The following is a 27,661-nucleotide window of genomic DNA, read 5'->3' as shown; positions in this document are numbered from 1 at the left end:
ACAACTCATGATGCATTACAGTCACAGTAAAAATAAAACTGACTATTAGTACTCACCACCAGCTAATGTATCTAGCTGCTATTTGTCCTACACAATATCAGGTAACAATTCATCATCAACAACATATGTGAAAAATTACCCATAATTGTGTTGACATACCAGAACTAACTGCTGTCTCTTGTTCCCAAGAATGCTTAGGTAGAGGTTGATAGGCTCTAGATAGGAGGTAGGTGTGGTGTAGTACCGGCGTCTCAGCTCTAAGTAGAAGCGCTCAGCCATTTCAGTGACACTAACATGTATCTCGACACACATCGCAGAGATGTTCTGTTTTAGCTTCTCATTGCCAAAGTCCACATTCTGGAAAAAGGCCTCAGAGACAGAGAGCAGCACCTCCCGGGGCCACTGAGCACCAGAACGTACAGCGAAAGACAGGAAAGTGACATCAAGTTAGCAGCGAGGACAACGATTTGTAGCTTTGACCTTTAGCTCCTGTCAACTGAACAGTTATTCAGCAGAGCGCCAGCAGATGGACATAAAGCATTTATTTAAAAATAGAAATTATAAAAAGTTTTTTTTTAAGTAATAAGTTCAAAAGAAGCTTAAAAAATATAGAAACTACAACTTCCATGACGATGATGAAACAATTTGTTTCTATAAAAAGGGACATGAATAGGATTACCTTAAAGCTATAGATTATGAAAAAGAATTCAATCTAAAGGGACGGTGGTGTAAAAAAAAAAGGGTTATATTAGAATTACTTTACATGAACAATAGTGATTCCATCGACAAGGGTAGTGACGTATATACTGAGTGATTCATATATATCAGAGAAACAGAGTTATAGCAGCATACCTGCACAAACCAGTCAATAGTGCAGCAGTTAACCAGTGAAGGCAACATGCGACATCGGGACCTGAAAGCATCGCCCACAGGGCTCATACACAGCACAATGTGCAGTTTTTCTTGTACACGGGAGATGAAAAACTGAAACACCTGAATGCACCATCACAGACACGTAAAAACGACACACACACATAGAAGAACACAACAGGCAAATAGCATCAGCTCTCATGTGTTCTTTCCTCTTGCCTGGGACACTGATTTTAACTGTCTGCTTTTATACAGTCTGTGGAAATTTTAGCCCATAGTGGGAATCTCAGATGCTTTGCTAGGTGTTTATTATCTTCTTTAAACAACTCACAAAGGTCAGGCTTCATCATGCTTCTCTTATATTAGAAATTAATGTTTAATTTCATTTTTTCGATCTTGTTGAAGATCTATGTACTGTCGCTGAAAACACTAAGTGATTATATCTGGTAGTTAAAGAATGATTTCCTACATTTAAGAAAAGCCAGTCGATTAGAAAACAACACTTTTCAGGATATGAACATTCATGACTCCACGTTCTTCCCACATTCTAATTTGTTAAAATTTTGGGTAGTATCCGAAAACAAAGTTCTGTGTCGAGATTGCATTTGTTAATTTTTGTTGACTGTAACTTTGTCCTAACTTTCACAGAAAATTTTAATTCATTTATTTTCTCACAAATAATGTAGATATACTTGACACTGTATTTAATCTTTACTGCTTAAATGACACATGTTTTCTACACTTTATGTATTTACATAAGTACTGTACATACCTCATCCCTGTTCTCTTCACTGATTCCAGCCTCTATGGCTATAGGGCAGGTAGCAGCAAGTACTTGTTCTAGCTCGTCTTTTTCAAAAAGGTTAGGCACCTCACCAGAGTTTAGCATGTTGTTTATATTCTCCAAAAATTCTTCTACTACAGTCTACAACAGATTTAATAGTTAAACACAGTAAGTACACAGAAACTGAAATATTGTAAGTACTTTTGTTGCTCAATCTTGTTGCAATACCTGAGTATCTGTAAAGAGGAAAACCATATCTTTGCCCTCCACAGCGGCCATCTTGTAGAGCCTCCTCAAGTCTTCATGGAAGCTGTCATAGTTGTAACCTCTGCTCAATTCAGTCTCAAAGCAGCGGTACCCACACATGTGCGCTGCCAAGCGAGTGAGTGACTGCTTGCCTGCAGAGGTGTGGACTCGAGTCACATGACTTGGACGACTCAAGTCATTAATTTTATGACTTTAGACTTGACTTGAAAAAAGGTTGTAAGACTTGTGACTTGACTTGGACTTTTACACCAGTGACTTGGGACTTGAATTGGACTTGAACCTGTTTACTTGAAAAGACTTGATATTTTACCCAAATCTAAAATTTAACATACATATTATATAAAAAGTGCGGACCATTAATTCACTTTATTCATTCATTCATTCTTACCACACTCCGTATGTATTTGAGCGTGGGCTGTAGCACAGCCAATCAAATTAACCAGATTTGAAAAAAACAAGAACAAAAACGCTCGAGCCAAAAATGCTTCCAAGAGTAATTTCTTTCTGGTACACAAACTAAGAAGTAGTCAACAAAAAACGAAATGCATATGCAAAACATGCAAGAAGAGAATCACAGACGGAGATGGAACAACTTCCAACTTTGTCCGACATTTGAAGTTGCATAAAGAACGGTAGGTGGTGCTTTTTTTTTTTGCTACGATGAGACAGCTGACTTAGCTAACTTCATCTTATTAGCAAATGTCCTTCGGGCTACGTTGATGATACTGTTTGGCTTTAACAGGTATGATATGTTTGTCATGCTATTTTAAATCCGGTCCTGCAAGCGCATCCAAGAATAACATGCAACTTGTTAGCTCAGAATTGTCGGTGAATGGTGAGCAGGGTCCGTTTCAGAAAGTGGGTTCTGTAGCTGTACTCAGGGAAGAGAGTTTCTCTCCGTCTCCTCCCCATCATTAACCCCGTAGATTTAACCCAGTTTAGACTGACAAATATTTATTTTACCATCACATCACAATTCAAAATCACTGTGTTTAATTTGCAATTAGTGTATGGTCGTGTTTAACTTTTGCGTGTCTGAGCCAGGGAAAAATTTTTTTTGGTTAGAAAATCTGGCCCACCTTAGTGTGTAATTGAGTAGTCCTGCTATACATGGCCTTTTTCTCCTGTCATTTATGACAATACATCAAATAAAATATTTTGATCTTATATTATTAGCTGTTGTTTATTTGCAAAGGTTATTCTCAACAGGGATGCTAGACAAAAACGGCGTTTTCTACAGACAGCCTAGCATACGCTCTCCACTTGCGAGTGAAAAAAGAAAAAGAAAAAACACCCCTTCTCTATTGGTGTTAGAGTTTACCATGTCAGCCAATCAAAAAAATGATAAGGCAACATGTGACATTTGGTTGTTTAGGGAGAAGGGGAAGTTTTTAGGAGTGACACCCACGACGGAAAGCGGGCGAGCGAAAGAAAGAGAGAGTTTTCATATGTGAGACATTAGTGACGTTTAGCGTGTTTGGAGGCTATAGTTAGTTTGTTGTGTAGTTATTGTTTTGTATTGTGTGTCAGTTAGACTGCTGAATTTCATATTTGATCTAAAAAAGCTGTCAAAGGCAGATTCCAGTGTAAACGCTGTCTCCACATAGAAAACTGGACTGTTGCACCTCCAGTTGTCAGACCTGCAGGGTTTAGGCCTGTGGTGTTCTCCTCTGTCTTATACTGAACACAAACTACATTTTTTGGACTGGCACAAATAATTTGTGTGCCTTCTTATTTGATGCAGCACACCTGATTGTTCTGTAAATAGTTTTAAATGGTTATATAAAAAACGCCTGAGGCCTTGGCTGCATTTTTAGGTAAATAGTACCATATAACTTTGTTCTTTGCAAAACTTGTGCATAATTTTTTAGAAATGTACAATTTCTATTTGCATTTCAAGTTATGAAAATGATTCGTTAAACATGTAAAAAAATATAACTTTTTTCTGCTCGGATTCTGAATTTTTTGTCTGAATTTAGATCAACTGTGCTAACATAGTATACCAAAATGGAAAAAAATAACTCAAATTTCAGATATTTGAAGTTGTGCTGTAAATAATGATACCAAACAAGGCAAGAAAAACATATTTTAAAGGTGAAATATAGAGGTAAAATCAAAAGTAGTCAAGAACGGCCAATTATACCCGGGACCCCAGAGGGTTAAAAAAAAGACTTGAAAGGACTTGAAATTCAAAGTTTCGGACTTGGGACTTGACTTGAAAGTTGTCTGTCTTGACTTACGACTTGACTCTGACTTGCTTGACTTTACTTGAGACTTGACTTGTGACTTGAGGATAAAGACTTGGGACTTACTTGAGACTTGCAAAACAATGACTTGGTCCCACCTCTGCTTGCCTGTACCTCCCACCCCGACTAACAAGGCATTGTCTCGCTCCTGGCGAATCATACGAGCAATCCTAAAAAATAATAAGATTATTTCATTCCATATGGCAGATGTATCGTGTCATTTAGAAAATGTACTGCTAGCTATAATCAGACAGATCAAATCACTTGATATGACACTACCTTTAAAAAAATCAGAAGATGTGCAGTTAAATTTTATTACTGATGTTAAAATAAGAAAGAGACTGCCTGCATTTTACTTATGTGGAAGGTATGTCTAGTAATTAGACATGCCCAAATAATTATTATTATGGATAAATGATCCTTACAGTCCATATTACAGTTATTGCATGTTCTATTTTAAAAACCAATAAAACACAATCACTCGTATTACTTCTGCCTTTGGGTGACTCAGTTTGTCCCAACTACAGCTAAAATAAATCAACCACCTGTTAAGAAACTACACAAAAATAAGTTAAATTCACTCACCTGGAGATATGTTTAATGGCATCCTGGAAGAAAACCAGCTTGATCTCCTTCGAGAAGGTCATGTTGTAATCATCAAGATAGTCCTGAAGTACAGTCTGGATCTTATTCATCTCTGTCAGGTCTTCATACAGGTGATCTTCTTTGTCTGCATGCATCTATGTGGATGATTAGGTGGACACAGAACAAAACTGCAAATCAGTAAATAATACAGTATTTTTGTGTCGACCTGTAAATGAGTTGCTTGGAGGCAAACCTGACCTTGATGAAGTCCCCAAATATTATGGGATGAGACACAAAATGTGAAGACTCTAAGTGGATGTCAAAATATCGCCCTGGCAAAAAAGAGAGAGAGGTTTATCTTAAACCCATAAAGCCAAAATATAGATTGCTATAGAGTTGATAACAATTAAGCATTCTGAGCATTCAGAAAATAAAGTCTGAGGCTGGACTGTGAGAGTTGTTACTGGCCATCTCACAGACGATGGTGTTGAAGTGGGTCTTATCTTGGGTGTTGATGAGTCGGTCATGAAATACGCGCTGGCGTTCATGGCAGAAAAGGCGGAAGATCTGGTTCTTGTCTCTTACTTGACTTGGCTCACACTGCAGTATGCCTGGTAATCAACAAAGAGAATCTATATACGCACAGCAAGCTTGAAAATCAATATTTGGTAAGACTACCTTTATTCTTCAACACAGTCTGAACCCTTAGGTAAGCTTTCTTGCAGTTTATGAAAGTAGTCTTCAGGAATAGTTCTTCAGGTTTGCTGAAGACATTCAAAGCTCTTCTTTAGAACTTGACTTCCTCTTGTTCTATTCCCTGTATAGATGATCCCACGCTGCTTCAATAATGTCGAGGTACGAACTCTGAGGAATTCAGTTATTGTGTAATTTAGCAAACCTCAACTATTTCTCCCTCTCTTCATTCCTTAAAAAGGGATTTTTTTTGGGACCCACCCTTCCAACGAGACCACTTCTGATAAAAACTCTGTGGGTGTGTTGCTCTGAAATGCATCTCTCAGGTCCTGTGTCGGGACTTTCCTGCATATTTTTTCTATTTCTTAAGGACATTTAGATACTATATCTGAAGTAGGTTGTTCTTTTGTGCTCTACTTGTCCTGTTTCCCCAGATTATTTAAGGGCACACCATCCTGAGATAGGTCAAATTCGGTTAATAATCTGCGAGTCGCCTTGTCATTGTAAAAGTAAAATTTTATGATGGTCAAGTTGTGTTATTTTTGGCATTTCTCATAGATTCAAGAGATGGCAACAAATTATGAGTTTTTGCAATAGGCTGCTAGTAACAAAGTGCCCGAAGATACAATCTGAAATTGGTTCTTTGTGAAGTTTGTTATGTGTAGACTTATGCTGGTTCAGCTCTTGAGTTAGGGGCGTTTTTCCTGCTTGAATGGTTCACAGGTCAGTGTTAAGCCACTTAACAAACCAAGAAAATAATTCTTCTGAAAATAGTCAGATACAAGGACTGGATTGCCAATGAATGAAAAAGCAGCCAAAGACCAAAGGAATACTCACCTTGGACACACTTGGAGAGGTCCCGGAGATTAAAAACATAGTGGGACTTGGCTGGGGTGGGCAGCAGATCCACACTTAAACGGTTATAAATCTCCACAGCTGCATCCACAATGTGTCCGGCACAGTCCTTCACTGCCTGGGAAAACTCACTAAGGAAACCATTCAGTATAGCCTGGAAGGAGGTTGGGTATGAAAAGTGGTTGTAACACAAATTAGAGGGCATGAAGAGGGGTATACTGAAAATTACATATACTGGGGGAGCAGGAAATGGAAAAATTAAAACATTTAAAGTAAGCGCAACATCTCATAGAGAGAAGTTAATGGACATAACACATACAGACTACTCAATAAAAATTCTTAATCTGTCAAGATTAACTAGAAATAATAATAAATAAGCATGGACATGATATCTTTTGAACTGTAACACTACTCCCTAAAATGTAATTCTTTACATACTGTGTGTGTGTGTGTGTGTGTGTGTGTGTGTGTGTGTGTGAGTTTGCTTGTGTCCAAATTGGGGACTTCTATCAGCTTACACACCAGTCAATTGGGGACACCTCTCCCTTTGGGGACCAAAACCACTGTCCCCAATTAGATTTACCTCTAACAATGTTCAGCATGCTCTAAAACATATTTAAATCCAAAAATCTCCCCTGTCCCCAAAAGTGACATTTTTTGGATTTTTTGTGTATGTGTATGACCTTGCCCCCCAAAATTTTCTCCATCTGTGTATAACTCTATGTTGCCCCTGGTGGAAGTGTGTGGAATTGCAAAGATTTCCACTGTCCCCAAAAGTGACATTTCTTGGATTTTTTTTGTGTGTGTATGACCGCTCCTTTATATAGTGCTTTTCAAGGCACCCAAAGCGCTTTACAATTCCACTATTCATGCACTCTCACATTCACACACTGGTGGAGGCCAGCTACAGTTGTAGCCACAGCTGCCCTGGGGCAGACTGACAGAAGCGAGGCTGCCATATCGCGCCATCGGCCCCTCTGACCAACACCAGTAGGCGGTAGGGTAAAGTGTCTTGCCCAAGGACACAGTGACCAGGACAGAAAGCCCTTACCTTTGTTTGAATGACGACGAATTCACAACGTGAAGGCTTAAAAATAGCCAAATCTTGTACCCAATCCTTGGTGAATTGGATGTGCGCCTCCAGAGATTTATAACTGCGAAATTGGTTCGCCGTGTATGCGCAGCAGCAGGTCCTCAAACTGAGCGAGGGACAGACGGTGGTACCGCTGAAAGCAGCCGTCGTCCAGGCGCAGCTCCTGGAGCAAATGGTGAAACTCACCAAACTGCTCACGCCTCTGGAGAACCTGATGGACCCAGGTACGGCGAGGACGTCCTTAACGCCGCTGCTCTGCTCTCCACAGTAAATAGAGTAGGGAGTCTCTCTCTTCAAACGCTAGCTCGACAGCTGCCATCTAGCAAAGATATCGTCTGGCACAACTTCCTCCCACATTTGACAGTGCACGCGTCAAATTAGGGGCGTCCGGGGCGTTTTCGCTCGCCTCTATCGCGTTCAGTGTGAACACACCGTAATTGTCACCAAGGTCCATTTAAGAGCTGACATGATTCACTATTTAAAATATTCCTTATTTGTCTTAGACTGAGCTTTGTTTATGCCCTTCAGTTGCTTACAACAGATATCGACTTTTAGTGATGTCATACAGAACCAAGAGGAAGAAAAAAAACAAATTGTCTGAACCATGGTTGGCAGTCTGAAACTTGAGCTTTTGGTACATTGGGACTTCTCAACAAAAAAACTGATTAGAAAAGACTTAACACAGCCTTTACATTTGTTTCATAACATTTACTAATAGCAGATATTCAGCCACCCAGGAAAAAACAACTTAATCTCTACTGGCACCACATTAACCGCTTTAAAACTGGTCAGAGCGGGCACGCTCCGTTTTGCATAACTATTTTTAAATTGCTGTAGAATTGCAGACACATAAGCTAGCGCAATAATTTCTTTTGCATATGAAACCGGAGTTGTACGTACATCTTATGCCATCAGCTTGTCCTAGGTCACGGTTTCCTTCCACATATAGCTTAGCAAAAATTGCATAAAAAGCACTTGCAGCAACAAAAACATAATATTCCAGAAACACGCTTTGGCCGATCAGCTGTTCGGAACACTGGAATAGAGGTCAGCGCGAACTATCACATGTCTGCCATTATCTGCCCAAAACCGGAAGTGATGTCATTTTCGCCAAAAACAGTTTTTTACCTTTGTGGCCTTATAAGCCTACACTGGTGTTTTTAAAAGTCATATTTCACTTTTTGCTTTTCTGAATTATTTCTGGGATGCTTAGAACTCAAATTGCACTGCTGGAAGTAGTTTATTTTGATGCACATGCTGGGGTTTCTCAAAAATAAAACTATGAAGACACTCAAAATAAATTTCCTGTTGTTGCAAACTAGTTTGGGCAACTTTTTACTATTTTCATTTTTGAGGGATAAACCTCTTAAATTTCTCTAACTAGAAATATATGTAAAAAAAACAAAAAAGATTTTCAATTTTTTTGTTGTTTATTGCACTTTATATGCAATTTATGTAGTTATTATACACTTAATGTATACATATTATTAAAGTTTGGGCTATAATGGTTGTATTGATGTATAGCAACTTGAAATGCTCCCAAAAATGGTACTACAGCATGTAAAAATGTAAAGATAAGCTCTGTTGGACTTGGTTCTATGGTAGGTCTTAAAGGGTTAACAGACACTTAGGCCAAAGTCTTTTGTAAGAAGTCTTTGTTGATGCAGGACATCTTCATCAACAACAATGTACATCATCACCACATTAGCTGGACCAGTGTCCTGTCTCCATCCAATATCTCTTAACATCTCGTACAGTATAGTGATGTGTCGGTCGCGAACGAAATGGCTCTTAGAGCCGGATCTTTGACGTGAACGTCGCGAGCCGTGGGCTTTTTTCTTTCTCTCACCCTCTCTCTTGCACTTTTTTTCCGCTTCACTCCGCATGCGAGCCTTGTGCTTTACGCTGGGCAGAGGGGGGAGGGGCGGTAGTTACAGTCGCAGTAGCACAAGAACAGAGCGGGAGGAAGAGACAGAGAAAGAGAGTCAGGGACAACAACATCACATTAGAAAGTTATAGTAATCATCTACAACTATTTTCAGTTGCAGATGATAAAAGATTCAGAAAGTTTATTCATGCAGTCCCATATGACAGAGAATATGCATGTTCTTTTTGTTTTCATATTTTAATTTATATTTAATTGTGTTTTAGTTTGCAGTGTTTTGTGTTGTTTCAGTTTAAATTTGTTGAAAAGGAAAAAGCTGAAAATTTAAATAGTGAAAAGTTGAAATGTGAATAATTGTTTTTTGTATTATATGATTTATTTATTACATTTTATGTGGAGTGAATAAATAAATGTCTATTTATGGTGGCCCCTAGAGACAAAGCACGTACAAACTTCAAAACACGTACAAACTCCAAAACACGTACAAAAGACAACAGAATGCTAGGCGCAGTGTTGAGCTTTTGTTACCTAGTGGCTACACAGGTGTGTGGTAGTAACAGGTAAATGAAACATTTTTTTATTATTATTTGAATATATATGAGTGCTTGTGTATAAATACACAAACAATACACATATGCTTTCAATTGTGTAATTTAAGTGATCTAGGTAGCTCTGTTTTGGAAGTTAAGTTAATGCTAGAAATGTACGTGCTTTGTCTCTAGGGGCCACCGCATATATTTATATATAAACATATATAAATAAAACCACAGATTTTTTTTACATTAGTAATTCCTTTTGTGCATAATTTTATATTATTGTTAATAATAAATTAATTAAAGCAACAAAACAACCTGAAGAGATGGTTCGGAGCCGGTTTAGTGAGCCGAGCCGAAAAAGCCGGTTCTCTAAAAAGAGCCGGAAATCCCATCACTAGTACAGTAGGCCAGAGGGATATGCACATAGTAGTAACCATCAACCTGACTGCCTGTTTTGCTGACTTGCTACTTTGTGCAAGTCAGTAGAAAAAACAGTGGTTGGAGACCGCTGGCCGCCCAAAAGTATTTTGACCACTTGCAATGAACTTGATGACTGATTTTGCTGCTTGAAGTTGATGATCAGGTCTGCAACCACTTGCAGTCAGCTGCCATCCTCAAAACAAGTTTGGTGTTTCAAAGTAGTAATAAAGCAGCAAGACAGAGCCAGTCTCCTATCAGTCTGCAAATAAACTGCATCAAGTTGGCAATTACATATAATGTGTTTGTGTTAATCAGAATCAGAATCAGAATCGTGTTTATTTGCCAAGTATATGTGCAGACAAATACAAGGAATTTGGTTCCGGTAGATGGTGGCTCTCGAGCACAGCAATGTAAATCACACACACACACACACACACACACACGTATCTATATATACATTACACATGCATACACATACATACACAAAGCTGTGTAAACCAACTATAAATAACTAATCTAAACGTATATACATAAAATACAGAAATGAAATGAGGTGGAATGAATACCACAGAATGTACATAAGGTGCAGTTGCAGTCTGGCAGTGGGAGCAGTGTGACAGGTCAACTGTTTAGAAGGGAGATGGCGAGGGGAAAGAAACTGTTCCTGTGTCTGGTGGTCCTGGTCTGCAGGCTTCTGTACCGTCTGCCAGAGGGCAACAGATCAAAAAGTCTGTGTCCAGGGTGTGAGGGGTCTGTGATGATTTTCCCTGCCCGTTTCCTGGTTCTTGAGAGGTACAGATCCTGGATGGAGGGCAGGGGGGCGCCGATGATCCTTTCTGCTGCCCGTACAGTCCGCTGCAGTCTGCTCCTGTCCTGTTTGGTGGCTGCACCATACCAGACTGTGATGGAGGAGCACAGGACAGACTCAATGACTGCAGTGTAGAACTGGATCAGCAGCTCCTGTGGAAGACTGTACTTCCCCAGTTGTCTCAGGAAGTACATCCTCTGCTGGGTCTTTTTGAGGATGGAGTTGATGTTGGTCTCCCACTTCAGGTCCTGGGAGATGGTGGTACCCAGGAACTTGAAGATCTCCACAGTCGACACAGGGCTGTCTGATATGATGAGGGGGGGCAGAGTTGAGGGATGTCTCCTGAAGTCCACTGTCATCTCTACAGTTTTAAGAGTGTTCAGCTCCAGATTGTGCTGACTGCACCAGAGTACCAGCCGCTCAACTTCCTGCCGGTATGCAGACTCATCACCATCCTGGTGATTAAGTGTGATAAATCAGCATAAATCTGTCACTGTCTATATAAAAATAAATTTTAAGTAAAAAAATGCACATCAACTACTTGCATTTAGAGTTCAGCTAGAGTCTCAGATTTGAAACAGAAATTTCTCCACAAAAAGTGACCTTACTGTAAAATGACATAGTTGCTCATCCACTTTGCTTTATATTCAATTCAATTTTATCTATATAGTGCCAAATCACAGCAACAGTCACCTCAAGCCACTTTATTTTGTTAGGTAGACCCTACAATAATACATTCAGAGAAAAAAAACAACAATCATATGACCCCCTATGAGCAAGCACTTTGTTGACAGTGGGAAGGAAAAACTCCCTTTTAACAGGAAGAAACTTCCAGCAGAACCAGACTCAGGGAGGGGCGGGGCCATCTGCTGTGACGCATTGAGAGAAGGAAGACAGGATAAAGCCATGTTGTGTAAGAGAGCCAGAAATTAAAACAAGTATGATTCAATGCAGAGGCCTACTAGCACATAGTGAGTGAAGAAGGTGACTGAAGAAGAAATAGTCAATGCATCATTGGAGTCCCCCAGCAGCCTACACCCATTGCAGCATAACTAAAGGAGGATTCATGGTCACCTGATCCAGCCCTAACTATATGCTTTAGCAAAAAGGAAAGTTTTAAGCCTAATCTTAAAAGTAGAGATAGTGTCTGTCTCCTGAATCCAAACTGGAAGCTGGTTCCACAGAAGAGGGGCCTGAAAACTGAAGGCTCTCCCTCCCATTCTACTTTTAAATACTCTAGGAACAACAAGTAGGCCTGCAGAGCGAGAGCGAAGTGCTCTAATGGGGTGATATAGTATTATAAGGTCGTTAAGATAGGATGGGGCCTGATTATTTAAGAACTTGTATGTGAGGAGCAGGATTTTGAATTCTGGATTTAACAGGGAGCCAATGAAGGGAAGCCAATACAGGAGAAATCTGCTCTCTCTTTCTAGTCCCTGTCAGTACTCTTGTTGCAGAACTTTGGATCAACTGAAGGCTTTTCAGGGAGTTTTTAGGACTTCCTGATAATAATGAATTACAGTAGTCCAGCCTGGAAGTAATAAATGCATGAACTAGTTTTTCAGCGTCACACTGAGACAGGATATTTCTAACTTTAGAGATGTTGCACAAATGGAATGTAAGCAGTCTTACATATTTGTTTAATATGTACATTGAAAGACATATTCTGGTCAAAAATGACTCCAAGGTTCCTCACAGTGTTACTGAAGGCCAAGGTAATGCCATCCAGAGTAAGAATCTGGTTAGATACCATATTTCTAAGATTTTCAGGGCTGAATACAATAACCTCAGTTTGATCTGAATTAAGAAGCAGAAAGTTTGAGGCCATGCAGGTCTTTATGTCTTTAAGACATTCCTGTAGTTTAACTAATTGGTGTGTGTTATCTGGCTTCATGGATAGATAAAGTTGGGTTTCATCTGCATAGCAGTGAAAATTTACGCTATGCCTTCTGATGATACTGCCTAAGGGAAGCATGTATAATGTAAACAGAATTGGTCCTAGCACTGAACCCCATGGAACTCCATAATTAACCTTAGTGTGTGAAGACGACTCTCCATTTACATGTACAAATTGGAGTCTATTAGTCTATTGTTGCTGTATAAATAACATTGAATTGAATTAATCAAATCCACAAATCAAATCAATCATATGCAACTGAAAATCTGCAACTTCAACAAAGATCAGTATATCAATAGAAATCATTACCATTCAATATCTCCTAACATATTCTGAAATCTTTTTTCCTTGATCACAAATACTTGAGTCATGATGAATATGTGGCTCTTTATATCTGTATTGATAAAAAGAGCCACTATAATGCTAATCTATGTTAGGATTACAAGGATGTACACTTACAAGTCCACTCTTTCAAATCCTTCTGTGGTGCCATTTTAAGTATAAAGACTGCAGCCGCTTCCTGATAGCACATCTCTTAAGAGTCTTCTTACAGCAGTTGTGCCAGCAAGTGAAATATAAAATAAAAAATAAGAATTTTTCTTTCTTCAACAACACTGATTTATTCATATGTTCCCATACATATCTGTTTTAATCTGTCATTTAATCACAGGAGAAGCCAATGTAAATTGTAGAGAATCGTCTCTTCTGCCATCATCTGATAGAGTAGCAGTATTAGAGCCAGGGATTAAAAAAGTTCAACATGTATAAAGAAGGCTGACGACACTGTTCTGGAACCCAAACCTTTTTGCCCTGGTACTGTAAGACAAGCTCACTAATATTAAGTCCTGGCATACATGGTATCCATAGAGACCTGTGAATCTCAGCTAAACGCTCATATTATCCATTTCTACAACCACCAAACACAAACACAAAAGCAGTTACACCATTTCATGAAATGTCAGTAAACAAACACAGTGGAGCCTCATCAGCACGGAGCCTCAGCTAACCAAACAAACAATACATGGTTTTGAAAAGAAAGCTCTTACAGATTCCAGAACTGCAAGCTTCGTCACGCTCCGACCAAAAATCAACGAACCAGCCGCAAAATCAGACCACAATATTTTTACGATCAATAATCAATAACGTTATAATCGGACTTTGCTTGTTGTTTCCAATGTTTAAACATCTATATGGGACTACAGAATGTTTCCTTCTCCCACAATGCCTCGGAGCTGTTTACTATTTTTAAAAAAATTATCATTTTCTGCCCAGTTACAGACATTTGATTGGACCAGGGCAAGTTCACGCGTTTTTTTTGGCCTTGCAACTTCTGATCGGTGGGACTGACGTGAACATGGCCATATTACTGGGATTTTATTAGCTCAAACAATTAAAAAGAGATGTCAAGCGACACAAATCGGACAATAGAAGCCAAAGTTACAGCCCCTCTGAATTTAGAGGGAAACCTTTTTAGGTATGTAAATAAAGTTAAATCATTTCTACTGTTCAATAAAAAATTCAATAAGAAATTTCAACTCACAAAAGGTACCAAAATGTTCCAAATACCTGGCTTTCTATTCCTTTAAAGTGCTGTAATTTTTCACTGTTTCATCTTTGCACAGATAATGTTAATACGTTGATTACTGTCTTGATGCATGCTCAAACATCCAGGTAAGTAATTCTTGATTCTATGGCTTACTGTTTATATGAACAGGGTGTACATTTAAGACCAATTTTCTGTATGATCAACATGGTCACCTATAACATCTCATATTTTCTGGCTTCGATACTCAACCTGTTGGTAGGCAGCTCTGAACACCACATCCAGAACAACTTGTGGAGAAGGTGAGAGATGCCATTATGGAGGCATATGAAACAATGGTCTTGTACAATGTTACACCTCTTACTTCACTTGCGTTCCAGTCACTGAAGAATAGGTAGTTCATAACTTGTACATGGAAGAAGTGGAAAAGAGATCTTTGTTATCCTACCCTGGAACACCACCAAGTCATTGGTTCAGGTATGTGGATGACACCTAGCTGAAAATCAAATCTCAGGACGTACCACAACGCTGACAGGGTTGATGCAGCAATGGCGCATGTGTTTGGCTTTGCCGTTGCTACAGCTCGTTGGAGGCGACAGTGTAGTTTTTCACTGTCGTCACTTGTCGTTTGCAATATAATATTTGCTCCTTTGTATTCTGACTTTGCTTCTGCTGCTTTAATTTATGATCGGGATACACTGTTAAACATCAAAGACTCAATGGAGAGCTACTGTGACAGCTGGGACAGCTACAGAAAAACTTTTCCCCCTCCTCTGGTGTGTTCCTCACCTGAGTGCGTGCTACTGTGCACATCCTGTGAGGCTGTGGGAGTGTGTGGGCGTGGTGTTGTCTTCTCCCTCTCCTCCTCCTTCTTTCTTGCCCCTCCCCTTGTCTCTCTCTGCCCCTGCCTTCTCTTTTAGAACACACCTGCTGCTCATCTGCCCTCGTTGACCACCAATTACCCTCAGAGGTGATATAAGCTGGAGGAGAGCAGTGTGGGTGTGGGAGAGGCTTCTGGTGGATTTTCCTCTGTGTTGGTCAGTGTGTGTGTGTGTGTGTGTGTGTGTGTGTGTGTGTGTGTGTGTGTGTGTGTGTGTGTGTGTGTGTGTGTGTGTGTGTGTGTGTGTGTGTGTGTGTGTGTGTGTGTGTGTGTGTGTGTGTGTGTGTGTGTGTGTGTGATGGGTAGATGAGGCCTCGTGAAGCATTTCAGCACATTCCCCAAACTGTATCGATACTGTGTCGACACAGTGTTGTTTTGCTCCATACTGACACCTGCTGGACATTAAGTATCATTGCAGGCAACTTACTTGAGACTCACAACAGACACTGATTCAATGACCTAGTCATACGTGTATACACTGTAAGGTATTGTATTTTCCATGGAATCATTTTATATCTTTTACATTTCAAATATTTTAGACATCTTTAAAATATATTGTGAATTACATTAAGTGAAAATTAAAATGAAAGTATTGTGAATATAATATTACCCATTTAAATGTAATTGACTCAGAGTTTATTATAAATTTCTATCCAGAAAAATAAGTTTATCCATTGTTTTTGCATTCAGTCTATTGCGGGGTTTGTTTGGTTTTTTTGGCACCATTTCCCCAGCTTTGGAAAACTCACAGGCACAGATGAAGCTGGGGTACACAAAAATTGTAAAGTCAGGTGGAAAAGGTTCTGACAAGATGTCTTCCTATTCCCCCAGTACCTTAAAGGATCCTCTGATCTTGGAATGTTTCTCTCCGACACTCTCCACAATACTAAGGGGTTGGCAGTCCTTTATAATAAAATTCAGGCCTGCCTGGCCCAGAACAGTCTTCCTAGATGCTTGATTTCAAAATAATAAAACACATAATAAAAAAAAAATATGACAAAGCTGTTCAGTGTCTATATAGGCCGACCTGTGTTCATTCTCGGTGTGTTTGTCTCCTCATTTTCATGTTTGGCTCTGTAATGCCTAAACACCGAGGAGGTGTTCTGATAGATTACACTGAAACAAAGACAGACAAACTATTACCTTATTTCCAGTTAAAAGATCAAAATGATCCCACACAGCAGAAACATTTCTTTTTCTTTCGGGCTCCATTTTGTTATGGAGATATGTGTATTTTTTTTTTTTTAATCTTTGCGAGAGTAATTTTGTGGGTTTTTTTTTTTTTGGTGGCGACTCATTCCGTAGGCAGATGCGGATGCGGTACCTTTTAAACACAGCTTGGCGCGTTGGCAATGAGCGATACAGCAGCTGTATCGATCACGTGACTTTTTCTTAAAGCGACGCACGCACCGATACAGGCTTCACTCTGTGAGCTTGATACAAGCGTCGGTGCGTCAGTGTTGCTGGACCCATCACTAGTGTCCAGCCTAGGTGTGGAAAAGGCCTGCTGTGTGTGTGACCAGCCCCACCGTGCGTGGCTCTTTGTGAGTAGCTCTTAACCGAGTAGTGGTTTTGCTTAGGTGACGGCGGCCTCCATTACTTTGTTTGGCCTGCCTGGTTATTGTTAATAGCAGCGTTGCTGTCTTTTTCTGTTGAAGCCTTATAGTTGTTTTCTTTGTTGAAGTGGTTACCATTCTCCTTGTGTTGATCTGTCTGAGTTATCATTAAACCAGTGGTGCTGTCTCTTTCAGCTGTTACTATTTATATGATTGAGTTAACTGATTATAATGAAGATTTATTTCGTGTTAAATACCTCTGCCTGGCGTTCTTCTCATTTCAACCTGGATCCAACTGTTACTGTCCCCCACCCTCTTCGCCTAGCTTTCATGTGGGGATGTAACACCTGCGGCATTTCCACCCTCAAGAGACGAAAAAGGGGAACGAGGGCCGGCGTCCAGGTGAAACGGAGAAGGTACCGGAGGCTAGCTGCTTGGCTGTGTGGTGACTCTCGGTGCCTGCGACCAGTTCCCCTCCTGTCGTTTGCTGGGGATGTTACGCCGCCGCCTGGGACCCGAGCCCCATGGCTCGAAAGCAGTTTGCTCACTCTGTGTCCGTCATCCATTTTCGGTTTTGCTGGTGACAGCTACGTCTGCTCATCGATCAAGGTTTTTCCCAACTCTGGAGTCGCCGCCCTGCCCGGCAGGTCCACAGGTGTGCACAGGTGTTTAATTCAAGTACCGCTGCAGTCAACTGTAGATTTTGTAGATAAACAGTCATCAATTCGGTTCGCCCTGCTTAACGTTCGCTCTATAATGAACAAATCATTTATTCTAAATGATCTTTTTATTAAAGAGTCTCTAGATTTTATGTGTCTGACTCAGCCGTGGCAGCAAAATGAGGATTATGTCCACTTGAATGAAATCTGTCCGTCTGGCTGTTCTGTCATTGGAACTCCGCGTCTTTTAAGACGTGGTGGAGGACTCGCTGTTGTTTACCAGGACAGACTCATATGCAAACTGATGACCTCTGACTTATTTTCTTCATTTGAGTCACAGATGATGAAGGCAAGGCAAGGCAAGGCAAGTTTATTTATATAGCACAATTCAACAACAAGGTGATTCAAAGTGCTTTACAGAGACATTAAAAACAAAATAGATAAAAAGCATGATTTAAAATTGATTAAGACAAACAAACAAACAAACAAACAAAATCAGAACAGTAGATAAAATCAGAACAGTAGATAAAATCAGAACAGTAGATAAAATCAGTAGTTAAAATGTAAGTTTTGGAATTTAAGCTTAAAAGTGTGGATTTGGTGCTTTATTCAAAAGCAGCTGAGAACAGGTGAGTCTTCAACCTGGATTTAAATAAACTGAGTGTTTCAGCTGATCTGAGGCTTTCTGGGAGTTTGTTCCAGATATAAGGAGCATAAAAGCTGAATGCAGCTTCTTCGTGTCTGGTTCTGACTCTGGGGACTGATAACAGACCGGATCCAGATGACCTGAGGGATCTGGAAGGTTCATACTGGGTCAGGAGGTCACTGATGTATTTCGGTCCTAAACCATTCAGAGCTTTATAGACCAGCATCAGAACTTTAAAGTCTATCCTCTGACGGACAGGCAGCCAGTGTAAAGACCTCAGAGCTGGACTGATGTGGTCCACTTTTTTGGTCTTAGTGAGGACTCTAGCAGCAGAGTTCTGAATGAGCTGTAGTTGTCTGACAGATTTTTTTTTTTTTTTTTTTTTTTTTTTAGGTAGACCTGTAAAGATGCTGTTACAGTAATCAAGCCTACTAAAGATGAATGCATGGACTAGTTTTTCCAGGTCCTGAGACATCAGAAGGTCGGTTCTCTGAAAAACTTTTATTGTATTTTAATCTACCTCCTCCTGGACCTGCTGGGGTCTTTCTAACTGAATTTAACGACCTTCTGACATCGATCATTAAACTGGAGAAGCTTGTAATATTGGGAGACTTCAACCTTCATATTGATGACGCTTCCTGTAACACTGCTGCTGAGCTCATCACTATCACTGAGTCTTTTAACTTTAAGCAGCATGTTTCTGGCCCCACACATACAAAGGGACTGACTGGGATCTCTCTGGGGAAGATCTAGAGCTTGTTGGAGAGACTAAGACAAAGTGTTTATTGCCTAATTTAAGTCTTTACATATTTTTGACTGTTTTTAAACATAGAAAATAGTGTGAAATAAAATGCAGCACAAACAAGTAAATTATAATACTGGAACATTTAAAAGGTAAAAGTGATACTTAAATTAACAGTGGAATAGTAAGGCATCTCTTATTTTTCTCATTTGACATTTTTGTTCACTGTGCACAAAACCACGAACATTAGTGCCTCTATACTTTATAGCAAGGAAACTGAGAATTTACATTTAGAAATTGATTTAATTTTTGCAGATTAATATATTGATTTTTTTTTATTTTGATAAATTAAACAGTGATTAAAATAATAAATTATGTTAATAATTAAAATAATACAGAACTGACTGAACATCTTTAAGTGCATAATCATAATCTTGCCATTAGGCTTTGCAAAAAACATTGGTTTCTCAGATTTGTTTTTGGTTTTTTTGTTTTTTGTTTTTTTTAGATATGTGGGCGGGGCAGGGCAGGGCGCGGCAAGGGCCTGCCGGTCGGCGGGCGAGAGGCGCGCGAAAGGGAGAGGCGCGAAGGAGAGGCGCGAAAGAAAAGGCGGGTGGGGGAGGGTCACAATATCTTTGGATCGCAGTCATGGAGGTGACCATCGGAGAGCAGCAGCGCATGGAGCAGCTTTAAAGGTATGAAAAGTAGCATAAGACATTTAGTTTGTTATTGCCATGCCTGTAGGTTTCTGCTGAAAAGGAAATTTCACGAAAAAATGAAATGTCAGTATTTTCTGTCTGAATGTAAGAAAGTTATTTCACGATGAATGCTGATATTGGTTAGCTAGGTGTGCCCTTGATAAAGCCCAAATGAGCTAACATTGAAATCCGAGTAATAAAATGTACGCGGGGAATGATAACGTAGACGATTTTCTCCAGATCGCTGATTTTTGCTGTCTTGTGAACAGCATCAGCGTGGTGACATTTATTTGTTAGCTGTTTTCGCGGTGGCCTCGACACCAGCCTGAGTTCGAGTCCTTTGCCCAGTGTCTTCCCCTCGCTCTTTCTGCCCCGCTTTCCTGCCATTCTTTACTGAGTCAATCGAATAAAACAGAAAAAAACCAAGAAAAAGTACAAATGTTAAATTTCAGTGTAATCTTTAATGTAATCATGAGAGTTGATAGTGTGCCTTAATAATTGACAAATATTTTTAATAATTTATCAAATATTTATATTTTATCATAAGCGTTTAAGAAAAGGCATACTGTATTTTAACTTGGAGTTGGTGAACACAGGGAATAAGTAGGTCTTTAAATCTCTTTTTACAGAAAAGAAATCTTGCATTTGATATTATGATGGAAACATCAGGTAGAAGAAGAAAAAGAGTTAATCCTCAACATGATGCAGAACACTATATTAAACTGAAAACTGACAAGACTGGTCTAACAGAGCAATTCATCAGCCCATGCAAAGGTATAGTGTCATTTGTGCATTTTGATAATTACAGCACGCATAAACAGTAACACTTCGCTCCTGTATGCAAATTAGACATTCAGTACTGATAACCTTGCTCATGTCATTTGCATTTATCAAGTGTTTATGTTATAGTTTTTTAATAGACTGTGTAAAGAAGAGTAACTTCATTCATAAGTTTTAAAATGTCTTACAATTGGTGGAAACGTGTGTTGTTGTGTGTTTTTTTTTGTTTTTGTTTTTTTTTTAACTAGAGCAATATTTTCTCTTTTAAAGGTCGTGGTGTAATTGCCTCACAGTTTTTCAAACAGGGGGAATTTGTTCTTGAATACCGTGGAGAACTTTGCAAAGCAGATCCTTATCTTGAAAAAAACAAGTTCAATGATACGGTGGAAGTGTTCTTATTTGATTTCAAATGGAAAGGAACCTCTTGGTGGTAAGACATAATATTTCATATTACAGTGTATTTAGGAGCTATGCTATACTTAATACACTACTACAAATATCTATTATTTATGTAACATGCCACACAGTATGTTGATTTACTCTACTGTTGATACTTTTTTCTTCAAGCATTGATGCTTCTGTTGAAGACAAGTCATTAGGAAGGCTTGTGAATGATGACCACCGAAGGCCTAACTGTAAGATGAAAACAGTTGAAGTTGAAGGAAGGCCACATCTTTGCCTGTTTGCCTTACGTGACATTGACCCAGGAGAAGAAATAACTTATGACTACGGGAAAGCTGACTGGCCTTGGCGCAAGATGGTAAACTATTACATTGCACTATTGCTGCACATGATGTCAAATAAGTCTAACTATATTTGATTTTGGCCCAAAGATATCACATAAACTGTTAAAACAGCTTAAATTTTAAACCTCTTCAAGTTTTTCTTAAACCTCTTCAGAACATTGTATTTCAACTCAAAAATAAAAACACCAAGTATGTTTTGTATTTCGATAAGATAATAGTATTTAATATCAGTGAATATACTGGTATGGTGGAGTGTGGTCTGTGGGGCCGCTGTGGGGAGGCTGACACACCAGGAGCTGCATTGGCTCATCACGCTGTCCTTGAATTAAAGCCTGTACTGGGTCCTTACTGACTTGTTGTTGTCATTTTGTACAGGACACCGCTGAAGAGCTGCTTCTGTGATTGTTTATTGAAACGACAACCAGAAAAAAAAAATGTTGAGGGGTGGGGAGGAGGGGTTGAACCACCTTGTCGGTCTTTTTATTTCTGGTTGTTGTCTTAACACACACAGCTTTTCAGCAGTGTCCTGCACATAATATGTTCTCATCAGTATCTTATGAATACCCTTAGTTCAGTTTGCCATTTACTGTCCTCACTTAGGTTAAAGCAGAGTGTATTTGTGTTAGAAACGTCCCCAAAGGTTATAAGTGTGAGGCCTAATGATGGTAAAATGGTAAATGGTCTGTATTTATAAAGCGCTTTACTAGTCCCTAAGGACCCCAAAGCGCTTTACACATCCAATCATCCACCCATTCACACACTGGTGATAGCAAGCTACGTTGTAGCCACAGCCACCCTTGGGCGCACTGACAGAGGTGAGGATGAATGATGGACTGACAGAGGTGAACTAAGGGTACTCATAAGATACCAGAAAATGATGAAGATATCAGAGAATGATGACTGTAGTTGGTGATGTTTTTGTAGTTGTTAGTAAAGTCATATCTCTGTTTTCAGGATAAATCTACCTATGAGATCAGAGGCCTAATGATGACTGTAGTTGGTGATGTTTTTGTAGTTGTTAGTGAAGTCATGTCTCTGTTTTCAGGATAAATCTACCTATGAGATCAGCAAACAAACCGGTGATCTTGAACACTGCACTCAGGTAAGTGTTATGTTGTCATCAGTATCTTATGAGTACCCTTAGTTCAGTTTGCCATTTACTGTCCTCACTTAGGTTAAAGCAGAGTGTATTTGTGTTAGAAACGTCCCCAAAGGTTATAAGTGTGAGGCCTAATAATAATAACAGTCGATCATATTTGTCAAAGTTGAACCCAGGGCAAACTAAGCTAAATTAGTGGTTTTAGCTAACAGCTACAACAAGCATAACAGTTACTGTTAGGCTGTCATTTGTTTACACAATGCTTTTTCTTATACACGCAATACATTTATTACCTAACTAATTTAACAAAGTTCTGTCCATACAAGTACTGTGTAATTGAAATCACAAAGATGGTTTATTATTGTTAAATATGTCTGCTATATAATGAAGTTCCGTATCTTCATAGCCACTACATTATTCTGATGATTTCTTCTTGGAGAGCACCAGGGGAACTCTGGAAGATGCGCAGAAGGTAGCTGAAATATTGGTAACAAGTCTTTGAATTTAAACAAGTACACTGCTGTGCAGTTTAGGTTAGTTTAAATATTAATTTTCATATCCCTCTTAAAAAAAATACCCTATGCAACCTTATTTTCTAAATGACTTTTGTTTTTTCAAATGTATATCCTCAAACCAGTGATTCCAGTGTTGAATTTTATGCTATAACTAGTGTTACCTTTACAGTTTAATATTTCCTTATTTGGTTTTATAGATATCAAAAATATATTGTAATAATATTATACTTTTAGAAACTCAGTGTTTGTTTTTTGTCCATCCTTTAAGGCTGCAGTTCCTATAGTTGCCACAACATCATTACTTCAACCAGCATCAGAGAAATGCTTCATTGAATACTTAAAAAAGAGGTCCTCAAGACAAAAACAGGTGGAAAATGTTTAATATACATGTTTTATTTATCTTTAAATGGCTCTAACTTTTAATCTGTCAGAAAAAAATACTTCTATCATGTCTTAAATCTTAAAGAGATGTTATTTTTTTCCCCAAGGTCTCGACATATACAGAAACATCTTCTGATGAATCCGATCACACAGACTATAGTGATGCTGATTATGTTCCAGACTCTGAAGGAAGTTCCTCTCAGCTAGATGAAGATGGACCTCTTTATCCAACTGCAAAGAAGTCTCTGCTTTCTGTGCAATACCCCTATTTATCTCCACGAAAACTAGATAATTATTCAGAAATTTTAAATAAAGGTAATGGTGCCACAACTTTTAAGAAGAGGATCTCAAAAACCCCAAGAAAGAGAAAGCTCTCATCCCACAGTGCAACAAATGGCAATGAAAGTACACCAAAGAAAAGCAGAACTGAACAGATTTCGGACTCAATCAAAGTGTTACCACCTTCAAAGTCTGGAAGTCGCCGTGTGTATGATAAGAGAAACTATTGTTTGTTTTGTCTCCAACCTACATCAAAAATTGCACAACACCTGGAGACTGTACATAAAAATAAGGAAGAGGTTGCTCGTGCATTTCAATATCCCAAAAATTCAAGAGACGCAATAGGTTGAACATCCTTCGAAGACGTGGAAATTTTGCCCATTCAATTCAATTCAATTCAATTCAATTTTATTTATATAGCGCCAAATCACAACAAAAGTCGCCTCAAGGCGCTTTATATTGTACAATAGATCGCACAATAATAAATACAGAGAAAACCCCAACAATCATATCATATGATATATAATGCCATAATGCCAGTGTTGTGAAGAGGGGGGCTGGTGAGCTACAGGCCTGCTATAGACCAAAGAAATCCACAGAGGGCATTGATTACATTCATTGTTATCACTGCCAGGGACTCTATTCTAAGAAAACACTGTGGAAGCACATGAGAATATGCCCAGCAAAGAAAGAAAGTGAAGAAGACTCCCAGAGTGGGAAGCAGCGGGTTCGATCCAAATGTGCACTGAAAACTGCTGTTGCTCGTGACATTGGAGAGGGCTTGAAAAATGTGATTTCCTGCATGAAATATGACGAGGTAACTCAATTAATCCAAAATGACCAACTTCTTCTTCAGTTTGGACAGCACCTTTATGATCTAAATGGTTCAAGAAAGAACAGACATGACTACATAAGGCAAAGGCTTAGGGAACTTGGGCGACTGCTGCTTATAGCTCAGAAGAATACCCCTATTCAAAAGGCAGAGGAACTGATTTATCCTGCAAACTTCAACCATTTGATATCTGCAGTGAAAGAGGTGGCTGGGTACAATCCTGAAAGAAATACATTCCAGAAACCTACCTTAGCTCTAAAAATTGGCAACAATCTGGGAATTATCTGTGAGCTTGTAGAGACTGACAATTTGTCCTCAGAAGACAGAGACTCAAGCCTTGTGCAATTTGCCAGAGAATTTAAGGCTATCAAAAATTTTAGATGGAAGGGACTGACCACCAGAGGTGCAACAACAACCATGAAGGAGTCTAAGTGGAATGCACCACAGATTTTACCTTTAACAGATGATGTCAAATGCTTGGATCGCCATATGGAGACTGTTAAAAGCAGTGCTGAAAGAATGCTGAGGTTGACTCCAACTCCATACAGCTATGCAATGCTTGCCAAAGTGACACTTGCTCAAGTGATCATTTTTAACAGAAGAAGAGAAGGAGAGGTATCAAGAATGGAGGTGTCCACCTTTAAAGACAGAAAAAAGTCAGAAATCAATATGGACATGGCTGCTTGTCTGACCTCACTTGAGAAAAAAATGTGTGATTTCTTCACCAGAGTAGAAATCCATGGAAAACGAGGGAGAGGAGTTCCTATTCTCCTAAAACCATCAATGGTCTCTGCAATGGAGCTCCTTGTGGAAACTCGTGAATCTTGTGGCGTCCCCAAAGAGAACATTTACATGTTTGCTAGACCAGGAGCTTTATCTGCCTATCGAGGAAGAGACTGTATCCAAATGTTTGCAAAGGAGAGTGGAGCAGAACACCCTGAAATCTTAACATCAACAAGGCTCCGAAAACATATAGCAACAATGTCGCAGGTGCTTAATCTTCAAGAAAATGAAGCAGATCAACTAGCAGACTTTCTGGGTCATGACATACGTGTGCACAGGCAGTATTACCGCTTGCCTCAGGGAACACTTCAGCTTGCTAAGATGAGCAAATTGCTTTTGGCACTGGAGAATGGAACTGTTTCACATTATAAAGGCCAAACACTTGATGATATTGAAATTGACCCTGAAGGTAAGAGTGTAAATTTTATTAGGATGCTCTAAAATATAATAATTGATTTTATTTTTAATTATTAAATGCTCTGGCGGTGTTTTATTTTCATTTAACCTTTAGAAAAAGTTGATCTGGGAAATTCAGATAGCTCAAGCGATGAGAGTGAGCCTCTTCAATCAGCTCTGGAGGCAATAAAAACACCAGAGAATGAGACAACGGATCAGGGTGGAGACAGAGGGCCATGGACTTCTTCATCTCCAGGGACGTCTTCATCTCCACGGACTTCTTTCAGTCCTCCTTTGAAAAAGGGTACCGACCAATTTGTTTTGGCATTAACATAAACTTTATACATTGACACAGAAAAATAAATATGGTTCAGTGAATTGATGAAGTGAAAAGGTGATGGGTCATCTGGTTATAAATGATTAAGTTTAGTTTAATTTCACCACTACTGAGACAATTTTTGATGGTGACGATCATCAACTCGACAAACAAATAATTTAGAATTCATCCAATATGCACAATTTTGCTTTTACTTTGAACAGGCTTGTGCCTACCTTTAAATCTTTTTAGACCGGTCTGTTTATTTATATACTTCCTCTAGACATCACGCACACTTTAAGTTTCGATCAAACACTCTACTTAGTTTCACTTTCTGCCTGCAGCTCATATGCTCTGCAAAAGCATGCAGTTTCCTATCAGCCTGCGACCTAGTTTACACTCAACGCTGGCCCTCTCTTATACGTAAAACAATATAATCAGCAAATAAGCACTAAGAATATATACTAAATACATGACATTATTCATTGAGTAGAGGAGGAAAACATTTTATATTGAAAAGGTTTTAAGCAGTGTATTGATGTCTGTTTCCTTTTCTTCAAAGGCAACCGAGTTGACGCCAAATGTAAGTGGGAAGATCATGAGGTATGTGCAGTTGAAAGACGCATGATGCGTTTCATCAACACATGCAAGGTGCCTCAGAAGCTGGACTGCACTCAATGCATCAATGCAGAACCCTATGCACTGAAAGACAGAAACTGGACTGGAGTGAAAAATTATGTTAGAAATCGCATTACTGCCTTAAAAAGAAAAGCTTGTGCAAAGGACTGAGGGCTGTCTGTTTGATTTCAGTGAGTTAAAATTTCCTGTTTCTCTGGTAAAATGGTTCTGAAGATGTTTTGAAGACGTTGCACTCCAAAAATTTCAGGTTCAGTAAGCAGGTGTAATTTTGTTACCTAAGACCTTTTCTCATTCTGAGAGGAAAAAACAAATCTTTTCAAGTTGACATTTTTTTCTTAACATGGTTTTCATTGTATCCACTTCACACTGTATGAAATGTATTTGGAATCAAAGTTTTTTACATTTGCAGGTAGAAGCACTTAATGAATTGTGCAGATATTATTTTGTTTCTTTGTTGCTGCAAGTTCCTGTGTATACATGAAGTGCATGTAAATTGCTAAAAACAACACGGTAGGAATAAAAGAAGCAGAATATTTAAATGTTTGTGGCACAATTAGTTGTGATTTCTTTCATAATAAGTACGGTAATGACCTGACTTTGAAGTTCTGACAAATCCATTGGATTCTGTCAAGTTAGCAGACCTAATTGCAATGAATATTGTTAGGTTGGGTAGAAAAAGGCTTTTAACATTTTGACACTGAGCAGCAGCAGCATACTAAAACATTTCTAGATGGTTAAATCATAACATTACCTTGTACTTACTTTGATGTAATATCCCCAAAACTGAAGTAAAATTGTTTGATTATGTGTGTATTGCTGAAGACCCCAAATGGAAGTAAGGTCCCCAAAAGTGACATAAAAAAGTTTGTTTATCTGTGTATCGCTGAAGACCCCAAAGTGGACATTAAAAATTCCCAGTCCCCAATGGGAAGGTAAAAATACTGTCTGGACAAATGTTGCTTAAAATGAAAATCTCAAGTGATTTTTTTATTTCTGTGGTCTTGGAGGAGTAAAACTCAGTTGCCAGCTTGCTTCTAAACCATACAGAAAGTGGTGTCCCCAAAGGGTGGGAGTTAAGATATGCGACCCCAATGGCAATGGCAATGCCATGATGATCCATTTGGCAAAATAAATCCATTTGGTATCCTTGTTGGTCTTCAGACAACAATTCTGACGGCTTAAGAACCAAATGGGACAGACAAAAAAAAAAAGTAGAGAAAAAAAAAAAAAAA

General features: G+C 39.0%; 2 protein-coding genes across 3 annotated transcripts in view; one reads left to right on the top strand and one right to left on the bottom strand.

Moving 5' to 3' along the window:
• dnah6 (dynein, axonemal, heavy chain 6) overlaps positions 1-27,661 on the bottom strand; it is a 76,122-nt gene that overhangs the window by 36,626 nt on the left and 11,835 nt on the right. The window contains 9 exon segments of the mRNA XM_039613523.1: positions 160-402; positions 853-993; positions 1,643-1,795; positions 1,883-2,052; positions 4,276-4,337; positions 4,753-4,907; positions 5,011-5,084; positions 5,217-5,363; positions 6,283-6,454. Of these exon segments, the coding sequence (XP_039469457.1) occupies positions 160-402; positions 853-993; positions 1,643-1,795; positions 1,883-2,052; positions 4,276-4,337; positions 4,753-4,907; positions 5,011-5,084; positions 5,217-5,363; positions 6,283-6,454 (1,317 nt within the window).
• On the top strand, positions 19,489-27,607 carry LOC120440779. 2 transcript variants are annotated; one of them, XM_039614008.1, is made up of 10 exons: positions 19,489-19,660; positions 20,293-20,437; positions 20,714-20,873; positions 21,011-21,203; positions 22,235-22,291; positions 22,695-22,760; positions 23,072-23,170; positions 23,292-25,487; positions 25,590-25,778; positions 26,353-27,607. In XM_039614008.1, exons 8-10 carry the CDS (start codon positions 24,131-24,133, stop codon positions 26,577-26,579), a joined length of 1,773 nt encoding a protein of 590 aa, XP_039469942.1. In that variant the 5' UTR covers positions 19,489-19,660; positions 20,293-20,437; positions 20,714-20,873; positions 21,011-21,203; positions 22,235-22,291; positions 22,695-22,760; positions 23,072-23,170; positions 23,292-24,130; the 3' UTR covers positions 26,580-27,607. The 2 variants fall into 2 exon arrangements, with proteins under 2 accessions (XP_039469942.1, XP_039469943.1); XM_039614009.1 differs by lacking the exons at positions 19,489-19,660; positions 20,293-20,437; positions 20,714-20,873; ... (2 more) ...; positions 22,695-22,760; positions 23,072-23,170 and having other exon boundaries at positions 23,182-25,487.

The sequence above is a fragment of the Oreochromis aureus genome, linkage group 6 (genome assembly GCF_013358895.1).
Source record: "Oreochromis aureus strain Israel breed Guangdong linkage group 6, ZZ_aureus, whole genome shotgun sequence".
NCBI lineage: Eukaryota > Metazoa > Chordata > Actinopteri > Cichliformes > Cichlidae > Oreochromis > Oreochromis aureus.
Note: the sequence above shows the minus strand (reverse complement) of the source record. Positions and strands in the feature narration are given on the sequence as shown.